This window comes from Thunnus thynnus, chromosome 5 (genome assembly GCF_963924715.1).
Source record: "Thunnus thynnus chromosome 5, fThuThy2.1, whole genome shotgun sequence".
Classification (NCBI taxonomy): Eukaryota; Metazoa; Chordata; class Actinopteri; order Scombriformes; family Scombridae; genus Thunnus; species Thunnus thynnus.
The window spans coordinates 1,389,471-1,408,406 of record NC_089521.1 but is presented as its reverse complement, the minus strand read 5'-3'; the positions used below and the strand labels follow the sequence as shown (position 1 = coordinate 1,408,406).

General features: G+C 38.6%; 1 protein-coding gene across 1 annotated transcript in view; it reads right to left on the bottom strand.

Annotated features, from left to right (window-relative positions):
• The window catches only part of LOC137182449 (cytosolic carboxypeptidase 4), a 218,276-nt gene that overhangs the window by 71,139 nt on the left and 128,201 nt on the right, over positions 1-18,936 (bottom strand). The window contains exons 15-20 of the mRNA XM_067588662.1: positions 14,617-14,700; positions 14,355-14,444; positions 13,812-13,960; positions 11,131-11,218; positions 10,813-10,945; positions 6,356-6,509 (exon numbers count right to left, since the gene is read on the bottom strand). Coding sequence (XP_067444763.1) covers positions 6,356-6,509; positions 10,813-10,945; positions 11,131-11,218; positions 13,812-13,960; positions 14,355-14,444; positions 14,617-14,700 — 698 coding nt within the window. The remainder of the gene's footprint in view (positions 1-6,355; positions 6,510-10,812; positions 10,946-11,130; positions 11,219-13,811; positions 13,961-14,354; positions 14,445-14,616; positions 14,701-18,936) is intronic.

Sequence of the window (18,936 nt, the reverse complement as noted above, 5' to 3'; positions counted from 1 at the left end):
TTTAATATTAATAAATGCTGAATAAACTAGTGAACAGCGAGTAGCTCAGCTCCATGTCTGAGTGCAGCGGTGGCTGTTTGATATAAACACCATCACATCCCAATGGGCTCTGGGCTCTGACTTGCTGAGTGGTACAAAGATACAAGCCCTGCTCAGTTAAACTGCAAGAGAGAGAAGAACAATCACACATAGGAGAAAAAACAGAAGTGGAGGAAGTAAAACAGACTTTGCAACTTTGGGGTACACAGGAAAGGATGTCTCCTGGTTCGAGACAACCAGGATACATGAGGATCTCAAACTGCAGAATCATAATCAATAAGGGCTAAAACATACTCAGTCTTTGTTGGCACTGGTGGCTTCTTTCAGTTTATTTTGACTCAACACAGAAAGACAATAGACAGGATGACTGAGAAAGAATGAGAATTAAACTGGAGAAATAAAAAAAATAGTTCCAGACAAAAGAATGTGAGAGAGCGCACACAGTGTGACAGAGGGACCACCCTAGTCCAGCTTCAGCTACCTTGAGGCCATGCATGTCCTGCTAAATGAGATTATGTTTGATAATTAACAGCTTTCAGAGATGAGCTGTGATTGCACTGGAAGCTTTTTGAAATTAGAGACAAGAGGAATGAGGCTGCTTTGTCTAATCCATTCCCACTGAAGAAAAAGCTGGTATCTCCAAGAAACAAGTGAAAGATAAAGAGCAGAACTCATAGTTTAGGCATCATCACAAACTATTTTTAACACGAAGGGGAAATTAACGGTTTCACATATGTCAGTATGAGTTTATGAAATCAAAACATAGTTTTCACTGAAATGCAAGGTTACAAGGAGTTTTTCATTCAATAGGATATACTCTGCAGGATAAAGTCTGGACTAAACTAGCTAACTGTATGTAAAGTAGTTGAAACTAGCTCCACCTCCAGCAGCTACAACAGTAACATGCTGCTCTAACACTGATGCTTCACTATTAATAATCTAATGATGTCATATGTAATAATATATCAGTCAGAGGGACCAAACTACTACTTTTACTGCAATACTTTAACTACATCAAGTTCATAATACTTTACTTTTACTGTAGTAGGACTTTTCATGCAGGACTTTTACTTGTAATCGAGCATTTTTACATTGACGTATTGGTACTTTTACTGAAGTAAAGAATCTGAGAACTTCTTCTGCCTCTGCACCAGGGTTAGCAGATACTAAATGCACTGGATGAGCCACAGCCTGAACCTATCACAACTATATGCCTGTAGAATTTTTTGGTGATTCTAAGTTCTAATACTTAAGAATTCACAACAGAGATATCTGTTCCATCAAAAGCATGACTAAAAGATGTGGCTGCGTCGCAATTCTGCAACCCAGGCCGCCCTTGCAGCACAGCTTCTGTTTTAATGTCCACTAGAAATGTTTCACAAGCGGAGCCTCTGTTCTTCAGGAACCACATTTCTAATATAGTTCAGAGATGTTCTGCAACATTTTCCGGGTTTTACGAGCATGTTGAACACATGTTTACAGCTAGTTTAGATGGTTACAGATGCTTTGTGACTGTAACTGAATATGACAACCTTTGTTGCCTATAACTTCCTCTGTGATCACTCATTTTAACTGTCAATATAGCTGATCTCAAAGCACAGGTGCTGTCAGGTGCTTGTGTTTTTGTTCATTTTTTTCATGACCTTATCTGCAGCACACCAGCATGGTAATGACTACAGGTTAACATTATTAGTATTTATGAGCGGTGATGAAATTTCACACTTGTGCTGCATTAAAACACAGTATAGGTGATCACACCCTCCAGTTTTTTCTTAAATTTGCCATGAAATCCCTATACAATGTTATATAATCATAATAATAGATTTATATCATTTTGTAATGTTAGGATTGTTATTTATACTGTGTCAGATGAGATTCTATGTTATTTTTATAACTGTAGTTTGTGAAGTAGTGAGGTGGATGAAATAGAGACCACGACTTCAACAACACAGTACATTCTCAAAAATTACTATTTAACTGAGGCAAAACACAGTGAACTAAAATAGTATCAACCAAACTGGACATTGATAAGTAAGGTAACTGGTGATTATTGTAGTTCCATTTGTATTGTATTGCAATGCACAGATATTTGTATTTTTCAGGTTACTCTCTCGACACTACCTACAAGTATTAATGTATGATTAGAGTTCGATTAGAGTAAGCTGTTCAGTCAATATTCTATGAACTGACTGATTCATGTTAACAGACCAAATCAATAAGTTTCATAAAAACGGATTAATCTGAGGAAACACACCTGTTCATGTGAACATATCTGCTTCCTCTGAGAAGTTGAATCAGAGCAAAGGCTCATATTTAAACATTCCAATTAGATTGTTTCATATTAAAATGCATGAGTATCAATGGTGAAATCAACCAGTTATTTTCAATTCCTGAAATGCTGACAGTGTTAAAGAATTTGCAGGCAAATGACAAGATGAAATGGCATAATTTCTATGTGTAAATGCCCAGTGTGTAATAGAAACTACAGTGGTAGGGTATAATATTATGCTAATGTGGATATGCTATGATGAATCTCATACGCTTTTCTCCTAAACAAATTATTTTGTTTATATTTCCAACTGCTAAGGATCACTGAGTTTCAATTAAGCACTGAAAAATAAACAAAGTATGGGATATCTGTCTCTGTCAGGATGGAGGACTGGCTGTTTGTTTCCTTTTGTCTGCACACACACACGCACACACACCTGCATGCTCTGCACAGTGTGTTTGTGTAAGCATACACACAGCTATATATTCTGAACACACACACCAACACACACACACACACACACACACACACACATTCCATTAACTTGCTATCAAACAGATGCTTCCTTGGTTATATAAGCTACAGCACTCTGACCCCTCGTCTCAGCTCATCACACACACACACACACACAGACACACACACACACACACACACACACACACTCATTCATCAGTTTAAATTTCACCAATGAAAACTGATGAAAGTTATTTATTGATGAGCTTTTTTCAAAACAAGAACAAGATAAAACTAAATACAAAGTAACCTTTGAAAACTGTAATAAAATGTTTTACATTTTTTGTCAGTCGATAAAAATCTAATAGTAATGTAAAAGACAGATGAATAGACAACTGAATCATTATTGTTTTAATGTAAAGACTGACTGAAGGGGCTGCAGCATCTGTGGAATCACACACTGTAGCTCCTGAGTAGGAAAACTGTTTCCTCCAGTAGTTGATTTAGCTGTTTGACCTGTTGCACTACCGTTACAGTTATTTATGATTGGTAACTTGGGTCAATTCTAAGTCCACATCTTCAAAACTCTTCACACAGTCGACACAACAGTAGCAATTATGGAGCAAACTGTGACACATTTGCATTGTTTTCACACAGAAAGCATTCAGTGACTACAGCCTTCAAATGTTGTGAATACTTTTCTCACTCAAACACGAACAAGCAGCAAAACTCTGTGGGGCTTATTTAAACGATCTAAAATGCCCGGTCTGAAGGGTATGGTGCAAGTGCATTTAGGGTGTGTCCAAATCCACTTTTGCTATTTTAACGGCAGAAAAATGGTCGCTGCGCCAGGCGCATGGTTCAAAGGGGTTGTCCATAGTCTCCTAATTAATCATGGGTGTGTTTTGGGCGTAACATGCAATAAACCAATCAGACAATCATCTCCCATTCCCTTTAAAAGCGAGGTTTGCGGGTTGCTATTATAATGGTGCATTTGCCAAGTAGAAAGAAGGAATGCTTTTCTGCAGAGGAAACGGATCTGCTCGTGGACAAAGTGAAAGTGCACAATCCATAACAAACACACAGACCCTCCCGTGGCCCCAGACCACCAGTTTAAGATCCTGTTCATTAATTTGTTGCAAATGTATTTCCGTTTGTTTTTTGAAAGGTTTATTTTTTTTAATGACAGCTTTGGTTTCTTTAAAATCGTTTTGTTCAGTCATGGAGTGACAGGTCAAATCAGCGGGGTTTTAATTGCTGAAAGTATGGAAACCTGATCACTGTACTCTCAAAAATATTAAAGAATATTTATTAAATATTGTTTGAAAATTAAATCATTAATTTTAATCATGTAAAGAATCATTAACACAGTTATCAGGACTTGATCAGCTCTCCAAGGTTCTGATCCTGCTGCTGGCAGCAGCTAGAAGCTGTGCAGATTTATTTCCTTTGTTTAATAATTGTTTTCACCTCATTTATTTCTTCATGTGTTCCTCATGTCATCATGTATTGATGTAGCAGGAAAGTCGATCTGTGTCTGATCCGTTGTTGTCCACTTGTTTAAATACCTACATGTATTGTCACAATTTGGTCAAATAATTAAACAATTTAATCTGTCATTACTGCGATTAGTTAATTCTGATAAATATTATGACATGTAAATGGACTGTACTTGTATAGCTCCTTTCTAGTCTTCCAACCACTCAAAGTGCTTTTTACACTATGAATCACATTCACCCATTCACACACTGAATGGGTACAGGGGCTACCATGCAAGGTCCCAATCTGACCATTGGAGGAAATCTAATCATTCACACACATTCAAACACAGATGAAACAGCCATCAGGAGCAATTTGGGGTTAAGTATCTTGCCCAGGGACACATCGACATGTAGACTGGAGGAGCTGGGAATCGAACCACTGATCTTCTGATTAGTGGACGACCTGCTCTACCTCCTGAGCCACAGCCGCCATGTATTTTTAAAAATATGTTGATGTACACAATAATAATCATTCACACTGTAATCCTTTTATTTGTCATCTTTTGCATGTCTGTGCGCTGCCGCACGTCCTGTATGTGTGAAAAGCAGAGTGTACACGTGTTGTGCACCCGCCTATGTAGCTGCATATTACTGTCTTGATAATGCACCCTTAAAATAACAGTGAAACACTGTGCCAGTGACTTCAGACCAGGTTTTTGGTCAATCGTGCAATTGCTTTCCACTGCCTCAAGATAGCAATGCACCAACAATGTGCCTAACCACATCTCATTTTAAGACCAACATGCTCATGGGCGCTCAGAAGGGAGCAAGTGCATTTGCTATTTACACAATGTGGGTGCTGGATGGGAAAATGACAACTGCGTCTGTCTTAAACTAGCAAAGACACTTGTGTTGCGCTTGGCGCCGCTTTGCACCGGGTGTAAGATAGGGCCCTGTGGATCTGCAGCAAATGTTACACGTTTACATCCTCACTTCCAAACTCAAAGCAAAAAACAAGACGTTGGTGTTAGAAATAAAGCCCACTGAAAGCTTTTCTGCTGCATTTCTATGACTCGTTCCTGTAGATAAACTGTAGTACGTTCTATAGAGAGCTACACATCTGACTGTACTCACACAGTATTCACATTTCTGACACTAACAACCAGGAAAAAACAACATATACACAGTAGAATATTTAAAAAATAGAGATCACAAAGTCATTTACAACTTCAATTGTTAGTGTTTTTTTCTTTAATATCAGTGTGTTCTGAATGACAGTGAGTTGTTGTATTTGAGTCTGCTGGAAGGATTTGCTGTTGTGTGTAAAATGAACTGCTATTCCCAGCAGTGTGTTGGTAAAGTTGAGAGTTTTGAAGATGTATTGAACCATGCATGTAATCAATTGTAAAAAACTGTAATAAGAAGCATCTTGCATTCAGTAACGTTCTGCCTTTATCAGTAATTATATCTGACATTAGAACTTCTTGGAAGAAACAGATTTATGGGATTTATTTTTATCTTATGAGAATTAGACAAGAAGCAACAACGAAACAGCTCACAAACTGGCAACATGGCCACATTCATAAAAAGCTAAGCTAATGTAACATTATCAAGTTAATCTTACTTTCAGTTGGCTATCTCTCCTGTTGCTATCAGAAGGAATGAGTCAGTTCTAGAATTAATATTGGCAGTCAACCATCTAAATCTTCCTCTACATGTTCTCTAAAGAAATATCACTACATTATCCCACGTTTGAGCTTCTCCTCTGAAGCTGAACCCAGACAGTAACAGGATTTTAGCGAACAGGTTAGTGAATGATCAGCTGCTCTGCAGTGGAGGGCACAGGTAGCTGTGCTAATGCTAATGCTAAGGAATGTTCTGTTCAAACACAGAGGAGAGTCAGTCTGCTGTGTTACTGCAGAGCGCAATCACATGGACAACACTTCTTATAACCATGGTAAATGTACACAACAAAGATGGCAACGGTGAGAAATGAAAATGAGAATAAAATGTCACAGATGACAGCCAGACTAAATACTGAAAAACTAATACATTTTTACAAAAGACTGAAACTGAATCAGTATCAGTTGTCATAAGTAACACTGGTACTCACGCAGCTGGTGCAGATCTTTCCAGCCCCTGCTGGCAGGACAGGCAGTGATGGTGACCACTGGACACGAGTTTCCAGCCAAAGAGCAACAAAGAATCTGCTGCCGGAAAAACACCTTGGCAGGATCCACTGATTTCTGCAGCACATTCAGATGAGCCTGACAGACACAATATGTATACAAGAGTGTATATGAGTACATGTGTAGGTTCTGATGTATATATGCATAGATGCTTTAAAGCTCAGTTATCAAGATGTGACATCCACCATGTTTTCTTTAGTTTAGTCTCTGTTCCCAAAGACATCTGATTTAAAATGAAACTATGATGACTGAGAGCTGAATTTCATGTGTTTGGGGATAGTCACATCTGTAATGGACAGTTTGGAACACTGCAGCAGTGGCTGGTGATTATTTACCAGTGTGGGGCTACAGGCACTGAGGGTTTCTGCTTTCACACTTGCATTGCTGTCTTGCTTGGTGCACTAAAGGAAACTGTTTTCTCAACAATTTAATTAATTTATTTATTCAGAAAAGTAAATACACTTCATCCAACAGTTAAGCTTGGCTACTTAACTGTCTTATTCCTCACCAATAAGAAGGATTCTCTGGAAAACAACAACAACAAAAAGTCTTGGTTATCATATTCTGCTTTTCTGCTTAATACTTAAAGGCCTCCTGCTTCTGTGATAGTTGCACTGATGCAAATAGTCCATATAAAAGTGCCAACAGCCTACAGTGAAGCCTTTGGACCCTATTTTATACCTGGCGCAAAGTGGTTTGCTAGTTTAAGATCAACACAGTTGTCATTTTCTCGTCCAGCGCCCACGTTGTTTAAATAGCACATGCATTTGTGCCTGTCTGAGTGCCCATGGGCGAGTTAGTCTTATGAGGTGTGGTCAGGCGCATTGTTGGCGCATTGCTAACAGAGCGTGATTGCGCTATTGACCAACAAAAACCTGGTCTGAAGTCAGTGGCGCAGTGTTTCACTGTTATTTTAAGAGCGCATTATCAAGACAGTAATATGCGGCTACACAGGCGGGTGCACAACATACACTCTGCTTGTTACACACACAGGACGCACAGCAGCGCACAAACATTTAAAAGATGACAAATAAAAGGATTACAGTGTGAACAATTATTATTGTGTACATCAACATAATTTAAAAAATACGTCATGATGCTTAGTCATAATATTTATCAGAATGAACTTATCGCAGTAACGACGGATAAAATTGTCAAATTATTTGACCAAATCATGGCAATATACGTAGGTATTTAAACAGATGGACAATAACGGACAGACACAGATCGACTTTCCTGCTACATTAATACATGAGGACCTGAGGAACACATGAGGAAATGAAATGAAATGAGATTCCTACTTACTACTTGGCAAATGCGCCATTATAATAGCAATCCGCCAAGCTACAAGCATACCTGGCTTTTAAAGGGAGATGACACTCTGATTGGTTTATTTCATGTTACGCCCAAAAACACACCCATGATTAATAAAGAGACTATGGACAACCCCTTTGAACCATGTGCCTGGCGCTTCGACCACTTTTTCCGCCGTTAAACTAGCAAAAGTGGATTTAGACACACCCTAAATGCACTTGCGCCATGTGCCTTAGACCGTGCACTTTAGATTGTTAAATTAGGGCCCTATGTGCCATTTTGCTATTGACTACTCCTTTTTTGTCGTGTAATGTCGCCATCTGCTGCACTGCACCAGTGAAGCTAGCATGGCTAATACTGTGCTAATGACTACATGTAGCTTTTGTGTCCTATGGGCCTAGATGTTCAGAAAGAAGTCGAGTAAAGTCAGAACTCAGACTACCGCAATGTGTCCCCCTCATCTGGTAACACAAATATTAGACCTGATGTAATACAGTATTTCCTCCACTGAGAAATAAAGAGGCTAAATGTCTCAATCAACATGTTGACAGCATGAGAAATACAATATGTTACAGACTCCCTCTTCTGGGCTTTTGATTGGCCACTCAGCCATTCACTCATGAATCCCATTGTTTAATTGGTTTTAGGACGCTGTCATCTGCACACATTTTACATCCATTTACTTGTATTGGATGGAGGCAGATCAGGAGGAACTAGTGTTGAACTAGTGTGTATTGCAGGCTTGGAGAAACAGTATACTATGATAGATTCATTTATGCAGTTCATTTCTTCCAGTAGAACTTCATCTGTAGTAATATCAAAATGCTTAAAAAGTAAAAACTATTTCATATTTTCAAATATTTAATAATAATTTATTAAGCTTGCTGACTCTGAAGTATCTTTGGTGGGGGGCAGCTGAGATACTATACAGTCCCCCAGTTTTAGGACAATGCAGCAGAGCAATTATCCTTTACATATTAAAATTTCAAACAGAATGTTCAGTTATTCTGAAGGTCAGAATGAAGGCAACAAAAGTCTGAAACAAGTGAGAGGTGAAAATGGCATCTGTAATACAGAGCCGGCAGCATCAGCAGGGATCACACCTACAGTCTGCTGATGTCCAGACAACTCCTGTCCCCTAGGATTGGAGTGCTATGCATGAAAAATTATTCCTATACTGTTCATCTAATGTGGATGAAAACAACCATGAATTGAACCTGCGAGTCATCACTTTAACCTCCTAGACATTATTATATTTCTGTCTTCGGTCTTTGGTCTCTGATCCATATGGTGTATTCAGTGCACTTTTTCATCCTACATAAACAATAATCTTTTTTTACATGAAATGATCCAGAAAAGATTTTCTCTGATCACTGTTGCAGTGGAAGGCAGACAACATTTATTCTTTAATATACACATTTTCATTCATCTGGTCCCATGCAGGAGTGACTTGTTGGCTTTGTGGTCACCTCTTAATGTTTACTGTTATGTGGCAGCAAAACTACAAAATCAAATCAAAATGACCATATTGGCTACAGGAAATCAGTATTATAATTAATGTCCCATGACCAGTACACTGATTTCCTGATTATATTTCCATACCTGCATGTTTGTCTGAAACTTGGCAGGAGGAGATATGTGCATACAAATTATTTAAATAATTAAAGAGCAACTTTTGAAGTAAGCTACATCTATGTGGACAGGGACAGAAATCCATTAACTTTAACCTGCAGAATGAAGATGAAAAGAAGGCTCAGGCTAACATCTAGGGCCTGTATAACAAAGTGAGATTAGTGTGTGAGCCAGTTATCTTTGGACTTAAGTTAGGTTTTCTGGTATCATGGAGCTGGTAGATCACCATGGTAACCTGCTGCATGACTAACCTGCTCTAGACAGAGGATCAGATCAATACTGCCAACAGCCCAACTAATGACCAATCAGATCAATGGAAAAACTGAGTAATCATTCATATATTTTACATATACATATGTACATATACATATTTATTATATTATTCACCTTAACTCTTATTATTTTCTATTTTCTGTTGTGTCTTGTATGTTTTCAATGTTGTAGCACTTTGAGATTCACCACGAATGAAAAGTGTGGTACAAATTAAATGCATTATTATTATCATTCTTATTCTTATTTTTATTCTTATTCTTATTCTTATATGGGAATGAGAGTTTCAATAAAGTGACAAGTAATAAAGAGCAATAAATATTTTATAGATCAGAAAAATCACATTGCTCTCTATTATGGTGCACACAAAAGAAACATTTTTACACAATCATGTTCCCAGTGTGGATTAAAGCAGAGCTTAATCGGATTATAGCATAATGAATAACAATTGTGTTTGCCTTTTAACTGTAGTTAAGTGAGCTTCTTTCATTTCTTACAGGAATACTGACAGAGATTGATTCAGTGTTGATGCTTTTACATTGTTATTTATCCCTTCAGCTTAAGATCTCATCAGGTGACAGCCAAAAAAAAAAAAAGAAAAAAGGAAAGGAAACTGTGTTTGGAGCTCGCTTTGTGATACAGGCCACATCTTCTCAGACCCAAATCAGGTCCATGATTCTATAGAATCTACAGACACACAAGTGACATTTTAGTACCATGTTATAGATGCATGCCATTTAAAAACTAGCCTGGTGCATAGTAAGGATGTGAACTTCACTCCAGTTATATGACAGGTATTATTGGAGTTTACAGTCTGCATATTGTTAGTTTGAATTTGTTGCAGCAGGGGCTGCAGAGCAGCAGCTGGACAAACTACCTTCACCAGAAATACCACCAAACTATTTGTGTGTTGAATGACAACATTAATATTCAACAGGCTACACATGTACATTTCAGAGGGACACAGAAGAAAAACAGGGGCCAAGAATGTCTTTTATTCCCCCACTGCACATTTGTTGTTTATATAATTTACAAGTTAATGTATAGAAACTAGGAGGTTTGTGTAATTTGAATGCTTCATTAGGCAGGCAAGAGAAAAGAATGTGTTAAGTGTAAAAACTGGAGGTATTTGCAAATTCAGTCAGACAGATGAATGTATCAGTACCTTCAGAGCAGAGTATGTGTAGGGATAATGGTAAGCCAGGTAGCAGACGTCCTCATTGTGTTTGAAAGTGATGGTAAAGGTCAGAGTATAAAAGGTTGTTCTCCGTCTGCCACGAGCTGGACAAAAATGGTTTCTGGAGGAGAAAATAGAAGCAATAACAGACTATAAGTTATGTTATGTGCTGATAAAAGGTGCATCATTTTTGCATTGCACTTAAATTGTCATTCAGACTCTGAAAGCTCTTTGTCATTGAGCTCTCTTTCCTTGAGGTTTTAGTGTATCTGTAGATGAATCAATATTATTGCGCTTCATTCATACCTGAAATAACAAATTTCAGCTCCGGTCCTGACCCAGTGTGGTCTACCTTCCAGAGCTTCCCTTACTGAGTACAGCACCGGCTGCATTCCTGCACATACACATACACACACACACACACACACACACACACACACACACACACACAGTCAGCCACATGGAACAGACATGGTGTCTTTGTTAGGTCTGTAGTTTTACCTGCAGCAGTGTGTGTTCTCTCTGGTCTGATCAGAAATTTATTCATTATTTATTTCTAAAAGGAGAAGTGTATAGCAAGGACTAATGCCACATAACACAGTATTTGTAAGCTAGTTTGCAATGCCTGTCCTTAGATGGGCTTTTATACAAATGCACAAAACTCAACAAAAATACACACAAAACAACACAAACAATAATACAATAACATGGCCATAAAAGTCAATGACAAGCTCAAAATCATACATGACTGCATGTCAGATCACTAAAAACTGATTCAACTTGAGTTTTAAAGGATTCCGTAGTTTCACATATGGATCCACCTCACAGAAAAAGACATCTGTCCTAAGAGAGATTTACGTCAGAGTTCCCCACAGACATACCCCAAGCTACTGAGCCAGAAACCCTGAGAGGCTCAAACCATGTAGCGTTTAAAGAGCCTGCTTATACAGGCATTTGTGGATGAGTTTAGTATTAGTAAAATTAATAAAGCATAACATATTTAGTTTCTTGAGAAAATGGCAGTGATGATATCTTATCGGCTTCCTGTCCCATGATTACATATCATCATCAGAGGCATGATTGCATTTTTTACAAAAAAAGGCTGTATTTCTTTCATTACTGACTTTTACATGACTTTTAAAGCATGATAATACAAAATGCACCTGTGAGATTCATACTGCTTTGTCAAATAGATTTTAAACATAGTTTGATGTAGGCTTAAAGGTATACTATGCAGGATTTTCCTAAAAAAAAACAATGTATAGACTCATTCAAAAGTAATCCCATTCAATCATCACTTATGACCCGCCAGAAGTGTGTGGCAGTGTATGTTTCTGCTAAGACCCTGCCCCCTGCCTGTATTTTCTTATTGTGTTATTATTTTGCTGTGTCCGGGATATCTCTGGGCGTCAGTCTTTAGGCAGCAGGTGTGAAGCCCCCAGCCAATAACATCACGCAGGGTGTGAGGTTGGGACTAGGCGACTAGGGTACATCGCTGTCTCTGTCTCTCTCCTCTGCTCCGCTCTGCTCTCTGTTCCAGTGTCATGGATGTATAAAGAGCTGTATGTCTGTGTCTGCTTGACCGAGGGCAGGGCTGAGCTACACACATGCAGAGCAGAGAGGCCATAGTGGACAAGAAGAAGCTATGCATTCACACAAAATCCGGCAAGTGGCACCTTCCCGTCGGGTTGTGCAGAGGTGAGCGGAGGTGTGAGCATGTTTATTTGTGCTTTAGAACATAACTGCTGTGAAAGACTCAGAAAATAACCTTTTATTTCTCTGATTCACAATCTTATTAACTCACTCTCACTTGATTCACTCTCTAGCTCGCCTGACCACCGCTGCTCTCTCTCTCTCTTTTTCTCTCTCTCTCTCTCTCTGAGCCAGGGAGGAAGGGCCAACTTTGAATGCTGTGTGTTTACAAACACCAAGGGATAAATCCTGCATAGTATACCTTTAGGTGGACTGGTTTTGTGTGTATTATCTACATGACAAACCCTATTCAATCACTTATTTACCTGGCAACCAATACCATGAATTGATTCCAGCTGCTTTCTCTGACAAAAGAGCTGTATATTGTTTTTTGGTATGTTTAGCTAATGATATTTGGCACAACTAGCTTATTACTCCTTGCAAAGTGTCCCGTCATTCCTGCCTCTATCCATGGCTTACAGGGACAAATTATGGTTTTTGCTCATGTTACTATACTGACTCCCAGTTTATCCTTCTAATGACCGATATCTACATTCTCATGATACCCTTAAGGTGCACACAAATACAGTGCTGTAAATTCAGTTTACACGACATCCAACAACCCATATTAATCAGCTTTAACAGGACAATGTATCTTCGCAGGGGAAAAAATTTTTACCTTTCTAATACTTGTGTAGTTGGCATGCATGTGGGTATATACACTCTAAACTCACAAAGACACACAAAATTCACATCATAAGGACCCTTGCAACTACACTGATGCACTGACCCCTGGCTAGGGAAACTGTTTTTGGGTATATGAAGTGAAATCTCTCTGGTGGGGAAAGAGTTGGAGCTGGATGTGACCAGTACCAGCTAGATACAGTTAGACACAGCAAAGGTTCTTGACATAACACAGACCCTGGAACCAAAGTTGTGGGTTTTTCCTTTTCTGTTTACATGCTTTGAACTGGTATGTATGTATAATTGGATTGCACCAATGATATAGTTCTAGTAGGTGAATATTAGAATATGTTTAAATTTAGTTTGAACATGTTACTACAGGGCAAACTCAAGCCCTGGGTGTGTATAGTCTGGGCTTATCTTAATATGTTTCATATAAATGTGAAAAACAAATATCTGCCGACATCATTGAATCCCATATAATGTATTAATTGCATTGTTTAAATGATTAAAAAATGACTTTGAATGAGGTATACAAAATTTGCAACAGCTGTCATTAATGTTTACTTTAAAAAAAAAACACGCACACACACATACACAACCGCTCTCACCATAGTTGAACTGGCTGTTGCTCTTCTCACAGTTGATGACATTAAAACGGTAGGGGACGTCAGCCACCATGTTACTGACTTCAAAGTAAAACCACTGGGTGTGCTGGGAACAGTTAGCATCTGCATTCAATATGAGGTCATATTCATATCTACAGAAGAAAAGAGAATTTATTTTCTCAGTTAGGATATAATGTAACAAACAATGATTTTAATCACAGTAATGTTAGTAGTTTGTGTTTTCCTTTGTTATTGTACTCTTGAAACATCCAGCCTCATACACATCATGTGTAGGCACTATCCCATAATCTATAATGACTGTATCCCAGTTTCTTTGAAAACAGAAAAGCTGACTATTACTGCATACTTCAAAAGTTTCATTTAATTTAATTCATGAGTGTTTACAACACAAAATATTATTTTTGAAGTAATAATATTACATGAGATTCTCCTCAACGTCGTGTGTGTGTGTGTGTGTGTGTGTGTGTGTGTGTGTGTGTGTGTGTGTGTGTGTGTGTGTGTGTGTATTTCTGTGTGTGTCCATACCTGCGGACCTGAATAGCCTTCCTCAGGTTCCCGCTTTCAAACTTAGAGAAAAACCTAAGGGAATCTGGCCTATCAGATGGATCCTGTGGACTAACAAACAAACAGACAAAGAGATAGAGAGGTGGCATATTATAACAACACATTGAAATACAATTTTCACATGCTATTCAATCTGAATAAAAATTTAACATAAATGTAAACTCCATCTTGTAAAATAGCTTAATAAATGTTATGTTTGTGTATCCATGTGTTGTTTACCTACCTGCTGTCTTCCAGGTCAAAGACTACCTGGTTGATGATGTCATCAGTATTTAGGAAACGCTGGACATCTTCAAACACTTTCTTCCTAATAAAGACAGTCATATACATTGATAAAGTATTAAGATAAAGAATTAACCTTAAAACCTTTTTTAAATACCTTGTTGTGACATTTAAACCAGCTGGAGAGGGCAGAGTGAGGTTTTGTAGGAGTACAGGGAGGTGCAGAAGTTTCAATAAGAAAAAAGAAAGCATGAAAGAATGAAGGTAGGTAGGCCTAAGCACTTAAACTGCTCTTCAGCAGAGCCGCAAATAACACTGAACATCACCACTGTGAAACAAAGGGCCAAAAACATTACAAGCATTCAACATGTTACTCTAATAAAAGTATAGGACACATTCGGGCCTTGTCTTTAATTTCATGGGATAAACAACCTCAAATCAAATTGAGGAAGTGAGTGTATTCTACAGAGACATGGCTTGACCTCCGAACTGACCTCTTTGCCAAGTGGGGTGTGACAACATGACACTGACCAAAGTTAAACACTGTGACAAAATGGAGATTGAAGAGATCTTCTGAAAGGAAACTGGTGACCAGCAACTAAATTATGGCCTGAACTAAAAGCATGAATGACCTTTGGGGTCATCACCTCCTGCCCTCAACAGGCATTGATTTATCCCCAAACACAGGAACCTTAGAAACAGCTGTAAAACCTGATATATATTTAGACTGTTTTTCTCCAATTGACCTTCCTGTACTAACTTCAATGATTTCTTCATCTAAACCATCAACCTGTCTCTTAGACCCCATCCCAACTAGGCTACTTAAGGAAGTCTTACCCTTAGTTAGAACTTTTTTACTAGATATGATCCATCTGTCTTTAGTAACGGGCTATGTACCACATTCCTTTAAAGTAGCTGTTATTAAACCTCTTTTCTTAAGAAGTCTACTCTTGATTCAGGCATTTTAGCCAACTATATACCTATATTTAATCTTCCCTTTCTCTCTAAGATCCTTGAGAAAGAAGTCACTAATCAGTTGTGTGACTTTCTACATAACAGCTGTTTATTTGAGGATTTTCAATCAGGATTTAGATTGCATCATAGCACAGAGACAGAACTGGTGAAAGTTAAAAATGATCTCCTAATTGCACTGGACAAAGGATTTCTCCCTGTACTTGTATTGTTAGATCTTAGTGCCGCATTTGACACCATTGACCATCACATCCTATCACAGGAACTGGAACATTTAATTGGCATTAAAGGAACTGTATTAAGCTGGTTTAAGTCCTATTTATTGGATCGATTTCAATTTGTACACATTAACGATGAAAACGCCATGCAAGTGTAACCCTGTTAAAAAGGGACAATAAATAGTTTAAATATGTTCATGTTTGATAAAATGTGATTAAAAGTATTAAGAATGATATTTCATGAAGGTTGATAAAGTTTGTTTAAAAATAGTTTAATAAATAAGTTTAAAAAGTTTAAAAAGATTCAAATATGCACTTTAAGATATTTCATGTTATTTTGAAAAGTCTCAGGGTTAAAGAGGAAGTACCGATTGAGAAAAGTGTAATTCTGGTAATTAATTGGTTAAGATCTGGCTAAACAGGAAGTGTGTGTATTTTGTTGTGTGAGCGAGAAACTTGACATGCGAGAGAGAGCGCGCGATACGGAGCAGAGAAGGGAGAACTGCCTGGCGTTTAATATGTTACAGTAAAAAAATATGCAGAGTACGGACACTGTTTATGAATAATAGGTAGAGATAAACGGACAGTGAGTCTCAAAGGACTGTTATTCAGTGCAGCACCGTGTTCGAGTTTAAAGGAGTACTTTGGCAAAGAGTGTTCAACGAGGAGCACAGCTAACAGCTAATGTAGCTCACATTAGCTTAGCTACGGACTTCATCTGCGTGCAGCTAAACCAGCTACTCAACTGATGAAGTTAGCCTGCGGTGTGCCGGACCTGTTCAGTGTGATCTGCGGTGAGTTCTACCGGGAGAGTGGGAGAAGTCATCTGCAGCCGACGTGGCCGCAACACGCTGGTCCTGACAGGAGGAATCGTCTACCTCATCCCATGTATCAGCAACCCGCTGGTATCGCACAGGGAACGAGGAGTACGCCATTACTGCAGTGAGTTGCCATCTGTTTTATTTCAGCGCTTTAGCGTGAAGCAGCCATTTTGTTTCTGGCTACAACGCACACAAGCATCGCTTCAGGCCTGCATCATTAACACTGGGTACCCATATCCTTTTCAGTTAGTTATAACTGCCGGCTTTAGGTGTGTTTCATTATTTGGTGGTTTTATAATGAGTGCACTCAAAAGGGGTATTTGAATATTAAGAAATTGATCATTTAAAAGGTACTGAAAAGTCTTTGGAACTTGAGTGTTATATTTGTGTTTTATTTTCATTATTAAAAGAATATTTGTGTTTACATTTACAACAGTAAATCTTTAAAACTTACTTTTTTCTTGTCATTTGTATAAGTGTCTGAGAAATAGTACTGTTGATGTTTACCGACATATTGAGAGTACTTTTATTTCAATTGGCAAGTGTTTAGGAGAAAGGTATAAACTTAAAGGATACTTTAATTCTTATTTCATTTATCTACAGTTTTGATTAAAAACATTAAAAATTAGTATTAAAACATTCAGTGAGTAAATAAAAGTGTCTTACATTATAGAATAAATAGAACTTAGTTCACCAATATTATATTACAGTGTACTTGTCATTCAGTATTAGTTAATCTTAAAGAAAGAGATTTCTAAAACATAAAGAACTTGGGAAGCGTACCTCATAAAAATAGACCAGCCGTCTAGAGGGCGCTACATAAAATGGAGGCACCGCTGGGATTGTGGGTTAATTAATGCTGAAATTGGTGATTTGTGACTGTAAATTTCCTAGTGTGTGAACTATTCAACTGTGAAAAAAAAAAAAAAACTAAGAAAGACAAACAAAACAATATATGGTGATATTTAACTAACAGCAGCTAAAGTGTCACAATGTACAGGAACCAGCTGAAGAACTGGTGTCGAGGTGAAAACCTGGATGAGAGCCATGCCTTGCTGACCATCGTTCCTGAGAAGACAGAAACAGCACACATAGTAGAGACTTTGCAAACTGTAAAGTGCTTGGGACGGGTACAAGTGAGAGGAAGAATGTTAAACGAAACTACAAATGAAGTGCTGGTGCTTTGCGAGTGCAAAGAGAAATTGACTGATGCAGACGTCCCAAGTGAAGTTTTGAGCTCAGATGGACAAACTGCATGGAAAATATTCACTGTGGCTCAGAGCTCAGACCCTGAGTTGGAGTTTAACCGTAAACTGCATGCTCTTCTACAAGCAGAAGGAAAGTCCACAGAGGATGTGCAGGCCTTGCTGACCCCGCACATACCTCCCTCTACAGAAGCCATCCTTCGTGCTGTGGGCGATCTGTTTGATAAGACTGTCAAGCCCTCAGCAGAAAGTGGAGGATACCGCCGCCTGCGGATCTTTTCCGGTATTGTGCCTACACCAGCAGGAGAGGAACAATTCGACCACTGGTTAGAGCAAGCTTACCTGATGGTTGAAGAGAGTGAGGGTTCTGCTAAAGACAAGAGGAGAAAGATAATGGAGAGTTTAAAGGGGCCAGCTCTGGAAGTGATAAAAGCAGTGCGTCTCTCCAATCCTGACATTGCCCCTGACAAGTGCCTGGAGGCTCTGGAAAACGCCTTTGGATTAGCAGAGTCTGGAGACGATTTGTATTTCACATTCAGAATGCAGCAGCAGCAACCTGGTGAGAAGCTATCTGATTTCCTCAGGAGATTAGAACGTTGCCTGTCCAAAGTGGTACAAAGAGGTGGTCTCACTCCCCTAGCCATGGATGGTGCACGGCTTGAGCAGCTTCTGAGGGGTGCAGTTAATGCTGATCTGATGTTAATCCAACTGCGACTGAGGGAGAGAAGAGCTAATCCCCCAACTTTCCTTGAGCTCCTGAAAGAAATTCGTTCAGAAGAAGAATATGAATCTTCTCGAGCAAAGCTGAACCATTCAGTGTATACAGTTCACACCAAGCTTCAAGAAGAAAACAAACACTCAGAGATACAGAGTTTGAGAGCTGAAATTAAAGAAGTGAAATCAATGTTTGCTGCGCTCTCTACACGGGACAAAGAGACACAAAATGAGAACTTTCAAACTAAAGTGAGAAATGTCCCAGAGACTAATGCTGATCCAGAAGTGATAGCTCTGAGGAAACAACTGAAACAGTTACAACAAAAGGTGAACTCCAGATTACCTCAATCGTCTACACCTTCTCCCACAGTGATGACTGTAAACACTCAAA